General features: G+C 48.8%; 1 protein-coding gene across 4 annotated transcripts in view; it reads left to right on the top strand.

Moving 5' to 3' along the window:
- Positions 1-100: 100 nt before the first annotated feature.
- The window catches only part of SCLY (selenocysteine lyase), a 30,067-nt gene continuing 14,475 nt past the window's right edge, over positions 101-15,692 (top strand). For 2 of the 4 annotated variants that reach the window (XM_027967134.2, XM_060398792.1), the window contains exons 1-4: positions 101-242; positions 3,129-3,241; positions 7,824-7,924; positions 12,667-12,847. In XM_027967134.2, coding sequence (XP_027822935.1) covers positions 178-242; positions 3,129-3,241; positions 7,824-7,924; positions 12,667-12,847 — 460 coding nt within the window. In that variant the 5' untranslated portion in view covers positions 101-177. Of the gene's footprint in view, positions 243-3,125; positions 3,242-7,823; positions 7,925-12,666; positions 12,848-15,692 lie in introns of all 4 variants that reach the window. The other 2 variants (XM_027967129.2, XM_042244408.2) reach the window with 1 other exon arrangement.

Here is a 15,692-nt window from a genome sequence, read left to right as displayed (position 1 = left end):
GAGCGCCGCTGCAGCGCGAGGATTGGCCGGAGCTGCACGGCTCAGCCAATCCGCACGCGCTCCGGCGCCCGCAGCCCCGCCCCCTCCCGGCGGCGCTCCTAACCGTGACAGGCTCTGCGGGTCTGGGCCTCGCCTGAGGGGACTGGAGGGCTGGAAACCGGCCGCGGTGGGGTCGGGATGGAGGCGGCCGGGGCTCGGAACAGGGACGCGCGGGGCCGAGCGGAGAAGAGCCCGCCCGAGAGGTGCGCTCCTAGAGGGGAAGGTAGGGAGAGCCGCAGGCGCGCTCCTCCAAGAAGACCTCCAGGCGCCGCGTGGCGGTGGCGGAGGGGGGCGGCCGGCGGGTGGTCATTCCCCGAGGGACGCTGGGGCGGCAGGCGGCCGCTGTCGGCGGAACGGGGCTTTCCCTGGGAGCGGGGCGCCAGCTGGCCGGTCACTCGCGCGCAGGAGAGTCCGCGCAGGAGGCGGCGATGACCGCCGGGAGGACGAGCGGCGCACGGCGGGGCCTGGGAAAGGCTCCGGGGAGGTGACGATCGGGCCGAAAACCCCAGGGACACCCAGGAGTCCGCAGCACGAGTTCTGCCCGCGGGGTCCCGGGCGGCGGGGGCCGCGGACCGCAGGGCCTGGGGCAGCTGTCCACCGGCAGAACCCGGGGGGGGGGGCGGGGAACTTGGGGCGTATTTTCACTGCGATGGGGCTCCTGGAGGTTTGAGCAGATGTAATTTAATTATATTATAAGGGAAGTGATGTAATCTAATTATATTATAGGTTGCTGTTGTATATTTTACAGGACTCCTTCTGGCTGCTTGGTAGGGAGTCAGGGTTTGCAGCAATCAGGAAAACCCGTTAGGAATTTGCAGTCATCTGGGAGACAGGTGATGTGGACCTCAGCGGGCGCAGGTGTGGCGAAGTCCGAATGTACCTGATAAAACCTGCCCGACTTGCTGCTTACTCCAAGCGTGGGCTGGGGGTGAGGTGGGGTGAGGGAAGGAGTCGGGGTGGGAGTGTTAAGAAGGAAGCTCCCAGGCTTGAGCAGCTGGCGGAGTGGGGAGCAAGACTGGGAGATATTTCAGTCCACCGATGCTGGGACCTTCTTCCCCTGGGTGGGGGTGGGGCGCGGCGGAAATGCTTTCTTTGGGTGTGTGTTTGAGAGAGTCTTCATCCTCAGTCCAGGAATTTGTTAAATACTTTGGCGGGGGAGGGGGTAATCCGCTCTATCGGAATGTGAGAAATGGGTGTGTATCTTTAACTTTTGGGTCTAGGCCTAAATCTGACTGCTCGCTCTTTCGGTTTCATTTGCCTGGGACGGAGAAAAGGGAGCTAGGAAGGAAAGTTTAATTTTCCCATGCAGTATTGATAACACTTTAAGGAAGCAGCATATACTGGGGAAGAGTAATCTGTGGTGCGTTCCTCTGAAATTCAAGCTGTGAATTAACTCAGCCAAGCAGAAGATTGAAGAGCTGTGTGGTCGCTAGTAGTATGAGGAACTTCGAAATACTTACCGGAAGTGAGAGCAAAATTAGGGACACAAGCAGATTTAATTCTCAGCAGCAGGGATTCCTAATCCCAGGGTGGTCAATGTGTTTAGCAGCCACCGTTGGTAATTGTGTTTGAATTTTCATGTGAATTGGCTTAAACACTATTGTTGACTTAAAAATCAGGTAAAATAATGAATAGTATCTGACAGGATTGTCTGCTGTATACGTTCATGAACGTTTCTGAGATTTTTCAGAAATTTTTATTGGAGTTGATTTTCAATACTGTGTTAGTTTCAGGTGTACAGCAAAGTGAATCAGTTATATATATACATGTGTCCATTCCTTTTTTTTTTAAGGTTCTTTTCCCATATAAGCCATTACAGAGTATTAAGTAGTTCCCTGTGCTTGAAAGTTTTTGATTCTGATAACTATATAGTATATAGTTAGTTAAGTCGCTCAGTCGTGTCCGATTCTTTGCAACCCCGTGGAATGTAGCCCACCAGGCTCCTCTGTCCATGGGATTCTCCAGGCAAGAATACTGGAGTGGGTTGCCATTTCCTTCTCCAGAGGATCTTCCCAACCCAGGGATCAAACCCAGGTCTCTTGCACTGCAGGCAGACGCTTTAACCTCTGAGCTGCCAGGGAAGCCCCCTTATATATATGTGTGTGTATATACACACACAGGTAAATTCCACCTAGGAGTCTTTCAGGGCTGTGCACTTTCTTATGACATTCGTCACCTTAAATGTCAAGCCCCTACTGTGTGCCAGCTGTTGTCCTCAATGTTGGCGACACACCTGGGAGGAAGATGGGAGCTCGTGAAGCTGCTGTTCAGTTACATTCTATCAAGGCAGAGAATTAACAAGGGGCAAGTCTCATGTGTTAGATGATGGGATGCTGCGGAAAAGCAGGGGAACACACAGCCCTGCAGAGGAGGGCAGGGGCAGCTGCAGTTTCATTTAGAAACTAGCCTCATGAGGTCAAGTTGAGCAAAGACCTAAAAAGTAAGGCAGTGATAGAGGGCATCCTCATTATGGGCAAAGAAAACGGAAAATGCAAAGAGAGGAACCCCTGAGACTGCAGTGCGGGGGACACAGAGGGGCTGCGAGAGGAACTGTGGGAGCCTAGGTTACCCGTGCCTCATGGCCATCACAGACACCACCAGGAAATACAGGAAAACTGCCAGTGAAGTGGTGAAGTTCAAACACCAGGGGAAAAGCCCTCAGGAACGTGCGACTCCCTGGGCCTGCAAGGTTCCCCCTTTCCATCAGAAGGAAGCAGCATGGGGTGGAAAGAAGCTCTGGAAGTCTAAGTGGACAGTCTCCTAGCAGTGATAAAGAAAACTAGCAAATACTCCTCCTCCTATAAGCTACTTCAGTCATGTCCGACTCTCTGCAACCCTACGAACTGGAGCCCACCAGGCTCCTCTCTCCATGGGATTCTCCAGGCAAGGATGCTAGATAATCAGAAATCAGTATACATTTTCCATAAGTGACACAGACGTGGGCATTCCTAAGCGCACAACATATTTGCAGAAAAGCCCCTGACCTTGACATTATTTGCTCCTCCTGACGGCATAGACTGAGTGCAGCTGTTTTTCCACATTTCATCTTCTTGTTCTTAAGAGGCACGTCTTTGTTTTCTCTCCAGCAGGAAAGTGTATATGGACTATAATGCAACCACTCCCCTGGAGCCAGAAGTGATTGAGGCCATGACGGAGGCCATGCGGGAAGCCTGGGGAAATCCCAGTAGCTCTTACCCAGCAGGTAATTCTAGAAGACGTGCCCAGATCTGAGATGAGGGGCAGGGGAACTCTTGCAGGAACTCTACACCACATGGCATGGCTCGGTTTTGAGTGGATTTTCTGTTAACTGCACGTCTTTAGCTGTAACTCTGGATAGTTTTTTTTCCTGAAAAGACCAAATTTGAGCTTTGTTGATACCATAATCTTTCATCTTTAACATGCTCTCCTGTCCCCCTTTCCAAGATGAAAAAGATGTCTTATTAAGAGCTGCTTGTAGGGCACTTCCCTGATGATCCACTGGTTAAGACTGGGTGCTCCCAATGCAGGGGGCAGGCATGAGTTTGATTCCTGGTCAGGGAACTAAGACCCTGTTTACTGCAAGGTGCAATCGAAAAAAAAAAGTTGTTTGTAATAACAGTACTTATAAGACCCTGTCGCGTATCTGTCTCCATCCATCCTTACAAAATTTGCAAACTAGATCTTTTACATAATCAGGATCACATAGAATCCTGGCCTCCTTTTTTAAAAATTAAAGTTCTTTCACCTCAGTTCAGTTGCTCAGTCACGTCCGACTCTTTGCGGCCCCAAGGACTGCAGCATGCCAGGCTTCTCTGTCCATCACCAACTCCTGGAGCTTAATCAAACTCATGTCCATCAAGTTGGTGATGCCATCCAACCATCTCATCCTCTGTCGTCCCCTTCTCCTCATGCCCTCAATCTTTCCCAGCATCAGGGTCTTTTCCAATGAGTCCATTCTACGCACCAGGTGGCCAAAGTATTGGAGTTTCAGCTTCAGCATCAGTCCTCGCAATGAATATTCAGGATTGACTGGTTGGATCTCCTTGCAGTCCAAGGGACTCTCAAGAGTCTTCTCCAACACCACAGTTCAAAGGCATCGATTCTTTGGCACTCAGCTTTCTTTACAATCCAACTCTCACATCCATACATGACCACTGGAAAAACTGTAGCTTTTACTAGATGGACCTTTGTTGGCAAAGTAATGTCTCTGCTTTTGAGAATGCTGTTTAGGTTGGTCATAACTTTTCTTCCAAGAAGCAACTTTTAATTTCATGGCTGCAGTCACCATCTGCAGTGATTTTGGATCCCCCAAAAAATAAAGTCTGGCACTGTTTCCATTGTTTCCCCATGTATTAGCCATAAAGTGATGGGACCGGGTGCCATGATCTTCGTTTTCTGAATGTTGAGTTTTAAGCCAACTTCTTCACTCTCCTCTTTCACTTTCATCAAGAGGCTCTTTAGTTCTTTGCTTTCTGCCATAAGGGTGGTGTCATCTGCATATCTGAGGTTACTGATATTTCTCCCAGCAATCTTGATTCCAGCTTGGGCTTCATCCAGCCCAGCGTTTCTCATGATGTACTCTGCATATAAGTTAAATAAGCATGGTGGCAATATACAGCATTAATGTACTTTCCCAATTTGGAACCAGTTTTTTGTTCCATGTCCAGTTCTAACTGTTGCTTCCTGACCTGCATACAGATTTCTCAGGAGGCAGGTCAGATGGTCTAGTATTCCCATCTCTTTAAGAATTTTCCAGTCTGTTGGAAATACGTTTCTCATTGATTGTTGTTTCCATGTAGAGCTTTAAGTTGGAGGTTCTGCAAAATGATTTGCTTTAGATCAGTAGTTACTTGGCTGAGTCACATTGTGTTTTGCAGGTGGTGAGCTGAAGCTGTGCCTTCTTATTTAAAGTTTTATCAGGGATGCATGCCGCATGCATGCCAAGTTGCTCAGGCGTGTCCGACTCTTTGCGACCCCGTGGACTATAGCCCACCAGGCTCCTCAGTTCATAGGATAGGGTTTAACAATTGTTGCTGTTCAGTTGCTAAGTAGTGTCCAACTCTTTGCTACCCCATGTACTGATAGACTGTATGCTATGCAGTCTGTGGATTTCTCCAGGTCAGAATATTGGAGTGGGTAGCCTTTCCTTTCTCCAGGGGATCTTCCCAACCCAGGCATCAAACCCAGGTCTCCCGCATTGCGGGTGGATTCTTTACCAGCTGAGCCACAAGGGAAGCCCAAGAATACTGGAGTGTATAGCCTATCCCTTCTCCAGCAGATCTTCCCGTCCTAGGGATCAAACCAGGATCTCCTGCATTGCAGGCAGAGTCTTTACCAGCTGAGCTATCAGGGAAGCCACTGTCCCGGAGTTTGCTCAGATTCATGTCCATTGAGTCAGTGATGCTGTCTAACCATCTCATCCTCGGCTGTCACCTTCTCCTTTTGCCTTCAATCTTTCCCAGCATCAGGGTCTTTTCTATTGAGTCAGCTCTTTGCATCAGGTGGCCAAAGTATTGGAGTTTCAACTTCAGGGTCAGTCCCTCCAGGGAATATTCAAGGTTGGTTTCCTTTAGAATTGACTTAGCAGTGTTTTAGTCACTAAGTCATGTCTGACTCTTTCCAACTCCATGGACTGTAGCCAGCCAGGCTCCTCAGTCCATGAAATTTTTCAGGCAAGAGTACCGGAATGGGTTGCCATTTCCTTTTCCAGGAGATCTTCCTGACCAAAGGATGAAACCTGGGTCTCCTGCATTGGCAGACAGGTTCTTTGCTGCTGAGCCACCAGGGAAGCCTCTGACTTAGCAATACTTGTGTACAGATTTACGAGCTTTTGTGGGTTTTCATGTCCATTTGCTTAGTAAACTTGGTAAATAAAAGCCTTTTCAAAATCAGATACTAGTCATTCATTAACTTCATTGTTGGTTTATTTTGTACTTGTATTCTGATTAATCTTTTGGACTTTGCCTTGTAGCTAATTTTCCCTCTAGAGAAACTGAACTTTCTCATGCATAAAACTGGAGAATGTGGAAAACAATTGAGTGCTAATCAAAAGCATTTGTCATGAAGAGGTTTAGGAATAACCCTCAGGAAGAGGCTCTCGTCCCGCCCTGTGAGCGGTGGGCATTTTCTGTGTTTGTGTGAAAATGGGATCTTACTGTGGTTACCTTGAGGTTGACCTGTGTGATTGTCAGCCGCTGTTTGTCTTCCCTGCCGAGAGGTGTTCTCTTATGCTGTGTTCATGCTCGCATCTGCTGACGGGCGTGTGAGCTGTCCCCGGTTCTTGGCGACTGCAAATGGCACTGCTTCGAATGTCGTGCACAAGTCATGGTCATCGCCTCTTCCCGGGTAAACAGTGTTCACCATAAATATCTAGGATCAGATGGGAAGTGGAGATTAGACTCCTTAAGGAACCGCTGCCCTCTCTCCAAAGCGCTTGTACCATTTTGTGTTCCCACCAGCGTGATGAGAGTTGCATTTCCTCCACAACCTCCTGACCACTTGGACTGGCCAGTCTTCATTTTAGCTGCTCTAATAGGCACATGACGGTAGAGAGGTAGCCCCACGAATCCTTACGAAGAAAGGTCTCCAAGACTTTGTCGATAAGTGGAAGGGGGAGTTTTTGCAAACCAGTATGTAAATTATGAAACCCACTTCTGAAAAGGAAAAAGAAAAGAAACGCTTAGATGAAAGTCTGTCAGTGCGTCAGGAAAGGCTGCAGGCTGCCACACACCACATGGGCAGGGGAGGCAGGGTGGGCTGAGGATCAGCCCAGAGGCTCCTTTGAGGGGCTTCTCAACAGAATCCTGGGGCAGGATGGGGAGGGAGCAGGTGGACGGGCCCGAGCGGCATGCCTGAGGGGCTCACAGCGTGCCCTGCGGTGCTCCTGCCCATGTTGACCAACGCTATCACAGCCTTTCAAGTATCACTAACTGAACAGACTCGGTCTCCTAAACACCGCAGACCTTCCTAACTTGTAATGAAAACTTAACGCAGTAGTCTTAGGGAATGTGTGGATGACTTCGTATATGTATTTTTACCTCATCTTTTTACATTTCTATCTTTATGTGTGTTTTCTTATTTACATATTTCTTATAGTGGTACCTGCTCAAAAAAGTATTTTTATAAATAGGACTGAATGGTCAAAAGGCCTGGAGGCTACTGGTCTGTAGTCGAAGTATGAATGATCATGGACATCTCCACAGTTCCTGCCCTGAGCCCTTCTTTCTCCACCATGTGAAGCTCAGTTCCTGCTTCCTGCTCTCCCATGAAACTAGGAGTAGCTGGGCTCTGAGCCCAGGTTTAAAAGCAAATGTGTCCCTGGGGCGGTGATCTCACTAGTGACCAAGGGGACTGCACTGTGACATACGGCGCTGGACTTTGTATCGAGCAGTCGTGGGCTCTATTTCTGCTTATTTTTGTTGTTCTGCAGCGAGATCTATTACTCCACCCTTTCCTTCTCCCATCTTCCCAAATGGGAAGCGGGTTAGATGGCCACAGATCCTCTCTGGTAGCATTGAGTAAGAAGAAAGCCACGTCTCAGAATTTCAGGGCTCCGGCCTCCTCCCTCAGCTGTTTCTAGCTCCTCCCAAGTTCCTTGAATCTCAGTGGGTCCCCCTGATTTGCTGGCCTCTTCCCGTTGTCCCTTCGCCACGTAGTATCTAGGCTGTCACTCACATTGGTGAACATGCGTTGTCCTAGAACCGCCCACTCAGCCCTCCCGCTCCCTCATGACTGGTTGTTCCTTTAAATGTGTGTTGATTGGATTTGGTGCAGCAGTTACTGAATTTCCACTTTGGTTCCTCCAGGTAGGAAGGCCAAGGAGATTATCAACACGGCCCGGGAGAACCTCGCCAAGATGATAGGTGGGCAGCCTCAGGACGTGATCTTCACTTCGGGGGGCACCGAGGTAAATAGTCCAGAGTCTCGTGTTCTTTCAGCTGTCAGTAATTAAAAAAAAAGAAGATGAGGTGGTGCCCTCTTGGTATTATGTCTTTTAAAGAAAGAGTAATGCTTTGTCCTGGTATTTTGCAAATTAGCCTGATTATTAGGCACCATTCATCCTATAAGTGAATTCCAGGGGGCTGATAGGATATTTGTTACCTAACATATGAATTAACTTGCTTGCATTGCTGTCTCAATAAAGAGAGTTTCTCCGTCGTTTTGCCCTGGAATCATTCCTTTATATCCCCAAGTTTACCTTATTAAGAGGTTTGCAGTCAGAATGGCCATCATCAAAACATCTATAAACAACAAATGCTGGAGAGGTTATGGAGAAAAGGGAACCCTCCTACATTGTTGGTGGGAATGTAAATTAATGCAGCCACTATGGAGAATAGAATGTGTGTGCTTAGTCACTCAGTCATGTCCAACTCTTTGGGACCCCATGGACTATAGCTCGCCAGGCTCCTCTATCCATAGAATTCTCCAGGCAAGAACACTGGAGTGGGTAGCCATTCCTCTCTCCAGAAGATCTTCCTGACCCAGGGATTAAACCCAGGTTTCTCGCATTGCAGGTGGATTCTTTACCGTCTGAGCCACCAGGGAAGCCCTATGGAGGTGCCTTAAAAATTAAAAATAGAGTTACCATATGATTCAGCAATCCCACTCCTGGGCTCCTGGGCATATACCCAGAAAAGCTGAAAACCCTAATTCAAAAAGATACGTGCACCTCAGTGTTCACAGCAGCACTATTTATAATAGCCAAGACATGGAAGTAACCTAAATGTCCATCAACAGATGAGTGAATAAAGAAGATATGGTACATAAATATAATACATGCTGAGTGTAGTAACTCAGAGATAGACAAGTATTATATGATATCTCTTATACATGGAATCTTTTAAAAAAAAAATGATCCAAATGAAGTGATTTATGAAACAGAAGTAAACTCACAGACTTAGAAAAGAAGCTATGGTTACCAAAGGGGAAGCGGGGGCAAGGAGAGATAAATTAGGAATTTGGGATTAACATATGCACACTACTATGTATAAGACAGATAAACGACAAAGACCTGTTGCACAGCACAGGGGGCGATATTCAACATCTGGTGCTAACTTGTAATGGAAACGAATCTGGGAAAGAATGTGTGTATAACAGAATCACTTGTGGAACACCTGAAGCCAACACAACATTGTAAATCAACCATACTCCGATTTTGGAAAAAAAAGAGTGTGAGGTTTGACCCATTTGAAAGGTATTTCTTTTTAAACAGATAGAAGATCCTCAATGATAGTATGATGGCATCAAGTCCTCTACTCAAGTCATTCTCACCACGTCATTTCCTGAGGGTCTTTCACAGGTGATGTGACTGTCCACATTAAAAAAAAAAAAAAGAATCTGCAGCTAGATTATTAGTAAGTAAATTTTACAAAGTTATTAGATTAAGAAAATCAAGTGTATTTTTATGTATCAGCAACAATGCATATTTATCAAAGTACCAAAAACTTATCAAAGTATCAAATACTTAGGAAATAAATCTAGTAAAAAAGATTTTGTAAACCACTCCCCGCTCCAGTACACACACACACTGGGAAAGGAAAAGAATTTCTTACCAAGAGCCTTCAAAGCAGTTCTGAATAACTGGAGCATGTACCACGTTCACAGATGGGAAGACTCGGTGTAAGTGCGTCAGCTCTTTAGATCTTTGGATTCAGTGCGATGTCGGTCAGAACTCTGACTCCTTTTTTCATGGCGCCTCACTGTATAGAAATACAAAATGCCAAGAACAGCCAAGGCTTCTTAAAGATCAAGAATGCGGTGAATTGCTCTATGAATTAAGACAGATGGCCTTAGGGCAGTGAGAAACACCGGGCCAGAAACAGGGCCACACCTGAGTGGGCCCTTGTTCCGTGGCAAGCCCTGGCCCTTGAGATGCTGAAGAGCGATAGATTTCCTAAATACAAAAACCTTTAACCATAAAAGATTGATAAATCCTCCCACCACCACAAAGCAACCTGTAGTTCATCAGTGAACCCTGAGGGAAATCAGAAGGCCAGCCAGGCATTGGGAAAAGACGCTTGCAGCAAATAACTGACCAAAGACTCGCATCCAGAACACACCTGCAGACAACCCAGTAGAAAACAGGCAAGAAACGCATTAAACCGCGCACCGAGGAGATGCCCTTGTGGTTTCTACATGGGAAAAGGTTCTCAGCCTCATAGCTGGTCAGAAACAAAGGTAAACAGCAACATGGGCGCCTCTGCCCACCCGTCAGCATGGAAGGAGTAAGGCGTCCGACGGCAGGAGGTATTGAGCACAGGGCAGGCGGCGGCCCAGGCTGGAAACCACACTCAAGGTGGGCGGGCACCGCCTGGCGAAGCTGAGGCCGTGTCGCCCTGTCAGCCGGCTGCTCCGCTCGGCGACATGCCGGAGAACGGGCCGTGTGGACAGAGGCAGGTGGGGCCGCTTGTGCCGCCTTCGTGACAGATGGAGACCAGGGGTGACCCGCACGTCCCTCCACACAGCACGGACGGGTGCTCACGTCTCTGGGCAGTCCCAGGTGGAGGGTACCAGCCAGTGCCCTGTGGCAGCCGGAGCACTCTCAGGTGTGGATCGAGGGTGCCAGCCCGAGACTAAGCTGACCCCCACCAGAGGGGCCTGGTTAGGGGCGGGGGGCTGCTGACAGGCCTCTGGGCAGTGACCACCCCCACACACCAGGTCCAGACTCTTGATGGCCCGAAAGCAGCCGCCCCAGCGGCCCTGTGGCCATCTTGATCTCGTCTGGGGCCGGGTGCCAAGCAGCCTGTTGACCTGAAGGCACGAGGTACGTTTTCAGTGGTGGCCGACTGGTTCGCACAGGGGCTGTCGTGTTCCCAGCACCTCCGGGGCACTCGGCATGGGGTCCCGTGCCCCTCGGTACCCGCAAGTGGAGGTGGCCCGGCAGCTTTGTCAGCTTTCGGTGGGTCGGATCAGCTCTGACCTGAGGGCCCCCCTTTCTGGACCACTGCAGGCAGCAGTGTTCTCAGAAGGGGTGACCTGGGACTTTATAAAGAACCACCCGCCACTCAGAGAAGCGCATCCAAGCCGCCCATCCTGGCCCTCTCCCCTAGCCACCCAGTTTGACGCGTCTCAGGCCTTGGGGTCCCTGCACTGACTGCCTCATTCTCCTGCAGGGCCCCCTGTTTATACTCTCAGAACCTTTCAGTCCCGGCCGCTGACAGTGCACAAGGCTCCTCACCACCGAGCAAGCACAGCCCCTGCCTTTGCGCGGGTAGTGCCTTCGGATACCTGAATAGGTTGGATGTTCAGCTGAGAAAAAGATCAGTTCAGTTCAGTTCCATTCATATGAAGGTCAGGAGGCAAATAAGCAAAATCGGTTAGGAATGCTTACGCAGGAAGGAAGACAAGCAGGAAAATGATTGCCATACAAATCAGGGTGGTGGTAGCTGGGGTGGAGGAGGTGGTGATTGGGGGGCGCCTAAGTGGGGGCTGTGTTTTTCCTCTTGATCCAGGTTATTGTTACTCAGATGTTCACTGTCATACTTTCTCATTAAATTTAACATCTCTATGCTCTTTGGTATGTATGTACGTTATATTTAATAACAAGAGTGAAGTGAAAGTCGCTCAATCATGTCCAACTCTAGTCCATGGAATTCTCCAGGCCAGAATACTGGAGTGGGTAGCTGTTCCCGTCTCCAGTGGATCTTTCCAAGCCAGGAATCGAACGGGGGTCTCCTGCATTGCAGGCAGATTCTTTACCAGCTAAGCTACCAGGGAAGCCCATATATAATAATAATGAGAACAATAATAATAATAACAGAAAAAGATTTAAAACAAAAATCTCCCACCTCATCTCCTCAGTGATCCACTTCCTGTCCCTACAGGAGACCAGTGCTGTTAGTTTCTGTTGAGTCCTGCAGAGATAGTCTCTGCCTTAAAAGCAGCTATGGGTGTAGATAATTTTACCTTCTCTCTTTCCCTTTTTGCCTCTTCAAGGAAGGATGTGGTGGGGAGGGGTGTGTGTGAATGTGTGTGTGTGTTGCCCTTTTTATACAGACTGTAGGATGCTGGTTCCAGTGTATGCTACCTTTTCCTTTAACAAGTGCCTTTGAGGTCTTTGGTATCAGCCTGTGGAGTGGCCCCTCGATGCTACAGCTGCTTGGTGTTCACTAAACAATGTGTAATTATTTACCAAGTCCCATTATTTGATAGACATTGAGGCGCTTCTAAGATTTTGCTGCTTCATCTTTGTACACTTGATCAAGTTCACGTCCATCGCTTTGCTTCTGTGCAAGCAGAGCTGTAGGATCAAGTCCAGGAAGTAGACCTCCTGAGTCAGAGGGCTTATTTGATGGATGCACCAGGCAGCCCTTAACAGGGGTTGCACCAGTTCACACTCCCACCAGCGATGGGTGCCTGGGCAAAATATGCTTTTTTAACAGATTTAGAAAATTTTAAATGTATAATGTTGCTTAACAACAATAACAAAAATCAGAATTCACCAGAAGTGAATTCTGACATTTCTGAAAATTGAAAAGCCCCAGATCTTTGCAGTTGGGTCTTTCAGAAGGCGCAGCTCAGGAGCTGAATTTCTTTGAGACCATTTTTTCCCACATTAGCCAGAAAAGAAACTACAAATGAGAGCAGTTGTTACTCGACGGGTCCCCTCGAGTGGTTATTGTAAGTGACCTTTCCGCTCTGTCTCTGCAGTCAAATAATTTAGTGATCCAGTCCATGGTGAAGCACTTCCACAAAGTCCACGCTGCCAACGGGGACACAGGCGGGCATCCCAGCCCGGTGGACGGGGCCCTGCCCCACATCATCACCTGCACCGTGGAGCACGACTCCATCCGCCTGCCGCTGGAGCACCTGGGGGAGGAGCGCAAGGCTGGTGAGTGGCCGCTGGCTGGCCCCCACCCGCCGGCCGTGCTGTGGTGCGACGCTTACACGGCCTGTGCTTCTTCCATATTTTCCCTGAGGGACAAATCGTTCAGTGTGTGGAACAGGTCATTTATCACCGAAGGATGCATAGACTCTTGTGTGAGATCACACACACACAGACACACACCACCATAATCAGTGTGTAGAACTGGTCATTTATCATCTAATGATACATAGACTCTTGTGTATAATCACACACATACCACCTCCTGGTTGCCAACTTGCTTACTCTCCCATAGTCCAGTGCCTCATAAGACCTGAAGACCTGCAAAGAATTGCCATTTTGCTCAATCCAGAGCCCACCTCACCATGAACTCTGCGTTCTTTACATGGTATGGTGGTGATGTCCAACTTTTTGCAGCCCCATGGACTGTCTTACCAGAGTTTCCTCTGTCTGTGGAATTCTCTAGGCAAGAATACTGGAATGGGCTGCCATTTCCTCTTCCAGGGGATTTTCCTGACTTAAGGATCAAATTCGCATCTGCTACGTCGCAGGCAGATTCTTTACCACTGAGCCAGCAGGGAAGCCCTTTGGGTATGATAAGTAAATGCTTATTTAGTAGCACATCTATAAACACTAACTGTGCTTTTCATTCTTTGATTTTAATCATTAAATCTTGGCTTCCTCTCTCTGGTAGAAAGGAAAAGGACGCAGTAGACATGACTTCTGGTGGCAAAAACAAGAACCAGTGCCCTCCTGCGGGGAGCCCTTCTCGGCACAGAGGAGGCTCGGGCCTCCCAGGTGGGGGGCAGGGGTGGTCCAGGGCCCCCAGGAGCTGCCCCTGCCCATGGGTCTGAGGGCAGGTGGGGCTTGCCCAGCAGTGGCAGTGGTCCTGGTCACTTCCGGCCCTTCCTCCACTTTTCCTGTGAAGTGGCATCCCGAGACATAGGGTATCAATACTAGCTTTTCAAAACCAGTTTTTAAAAGTCATCGTTCTCAGAACAGCAGAGGTTGAACTCTGCTTGGAATAAGACAGTGCTTTTCTGTTCAGCGTTCACCTTATTACCTGATCTGCCTGGAAACCCAGGGAGAAGCAGGGAAAGTGTTTTTATCTTAAGGACAAGAAGTGGGACCGAACTGCTCGGTCTGACTGGGAGCCTTGTTACTGGTTTTCCTGTTTAACTGTTTTCCTGTTCAACTACTGGAAAGGTTTTTCTCTTTGTGGTCTTCCCTGAGTGGACCACTTTAACTAAAACAAGTCAGGTCTGACTTTCTTGTCTAAACTGTAGTTCCTTTTCATCCCTGTTGCACTTGTGCAGGGAAAGGCAACGTAATACATTGTTATTAGTTACTGTTACATGTTACCTCCTTTAAAATTACACAAGTTTTTACAAAGTATAGACACGAAGGGATAGAAATAATGTGAAGATCTGCAGAAAGGCTTCAAGGAAAAGCAAAGGTTCTTCCCCGACAGACCTCGCCCTGAGGCAGCCGCCCTCGAGTCTGCCTTCAATACTTTCTCCCGCTCAGTATTATCATTTTAGCTGCTTCCACTTGAATACTTACGCGCTTAGAAACGTCATCTCCATTTCTCAGTTGTCACTCAAGCACCTGTCTGTCGACTCCCTGGTGTGAAACGGGGACTTGACCTTGCCTGTCTCCCACCCCTCCACCTCCACACTGTGCAAGTGGGTCTGCTTTCGTGAATGTCCGCTTTATGGAGGCGGAACTCACATACTATACCCTGAGCCCATTTGAAGTGTGCATCTCAGTCTCTTTAAAGTGCATTCAGAGTTGTGTGACCATCACCACGACCCTTTATGATGCCTTTCCTGTTCCCACAGAGGACCTCGTTACTTGTGGCTGTAACTGTTTCCCTCACCCCTGGGCAAGCTGGTCCACAGAGTCGTCTCTGGAGACTGGCCCATTCTGACTGTCATGTGAAGGGAATCATCGGATACGTGGTCTTTGTCACAGGCTTCTCTCACATAGCACTGTGTCTTGCAGGTTCACCCGCACCGTAGCCTGTGCCAATATTTCCTCCCTTTTTATGGCTGAATGATACTCACATTTTATCTGTTCATCATTGATGAACATTTGATATTAATATTATGAATTATGCCATTGGGAGGTTTTGTGTAGAAGTGTTTGTCTGGATGTGTGTTTTTGTTTCTCTCGAGTATCTACCAGGAGTGGAGCTGCTGGGTCACATGGTAATTCTGTGTTTCACCTTCTGAAGGCTCTGCGTGTTTAACCCTGGCCTTTGTATTCCACAGGAGTTGCCCCATTTTACATTCTCACCGCTGGTGCCTGGGGTGGGGGTGGGCTTCCGATTTCTCTGGGTCCTTGCCAACGTTTGTCTGCTGTCAGTGTTTATTACAGCCATCCTAGCAGGTATCAGGTGGCTCTAATGGGTGGGTTTTAATCTGCATCTCCCTGAGGACTGACGATGAGGAGCGGGTGTTCATGTACGTAATAAAGAGACAAAACTCCTGGCTGGAGTAGCCTTTTCTTCGCTCCCCTCTGAGTCCCACAGTGGAGGCACCAGCAGCAGCCGTCTTTTGCTGCCCCCCCGCCCCCTCCCACCCCCACTCTGGGAGCCCGCCTGGGCCTGCTGGCCAGGCCAGCGCCTCTCCCGCCCACTTGTGAGTGTGGGGTGGGGTCCTCGGGTGTCAGAACCTGGTCCTCCGCCTGCCTCCGCAGTCGGCGGCCCCCCGCCCCAATGTCCGCGTGTGCACCCTGAACTCAGCTGATGTCTGGGTACTTTCCTACTCTTTGTGGAGTTAGTTTTCACCTGTCCGCAACCTGGGTGGGCTTCCCTGTTGGCATTAACCTGATGCCACCATCTCTGTGT

The sequence above is a fragment of the Ovis aries genome, chromosome 1 (assembly GCF_016772045.2).
Source record: "Ovis aries strain OAR_USU_Benz2616 breed Rambouillet chromosome 1, ARS-UI_Ramb_v3.0, whole genome shotgun sequence".
Lineage (NCBI taxonomy): Eukaryota > Metazoa > Chordata > Mammalia > Artiodactyla > Bovidae > Ovis > Ovis aries.
This window is presented reverse-complemented; position numbering and strand designations above follow the sequence as displayed.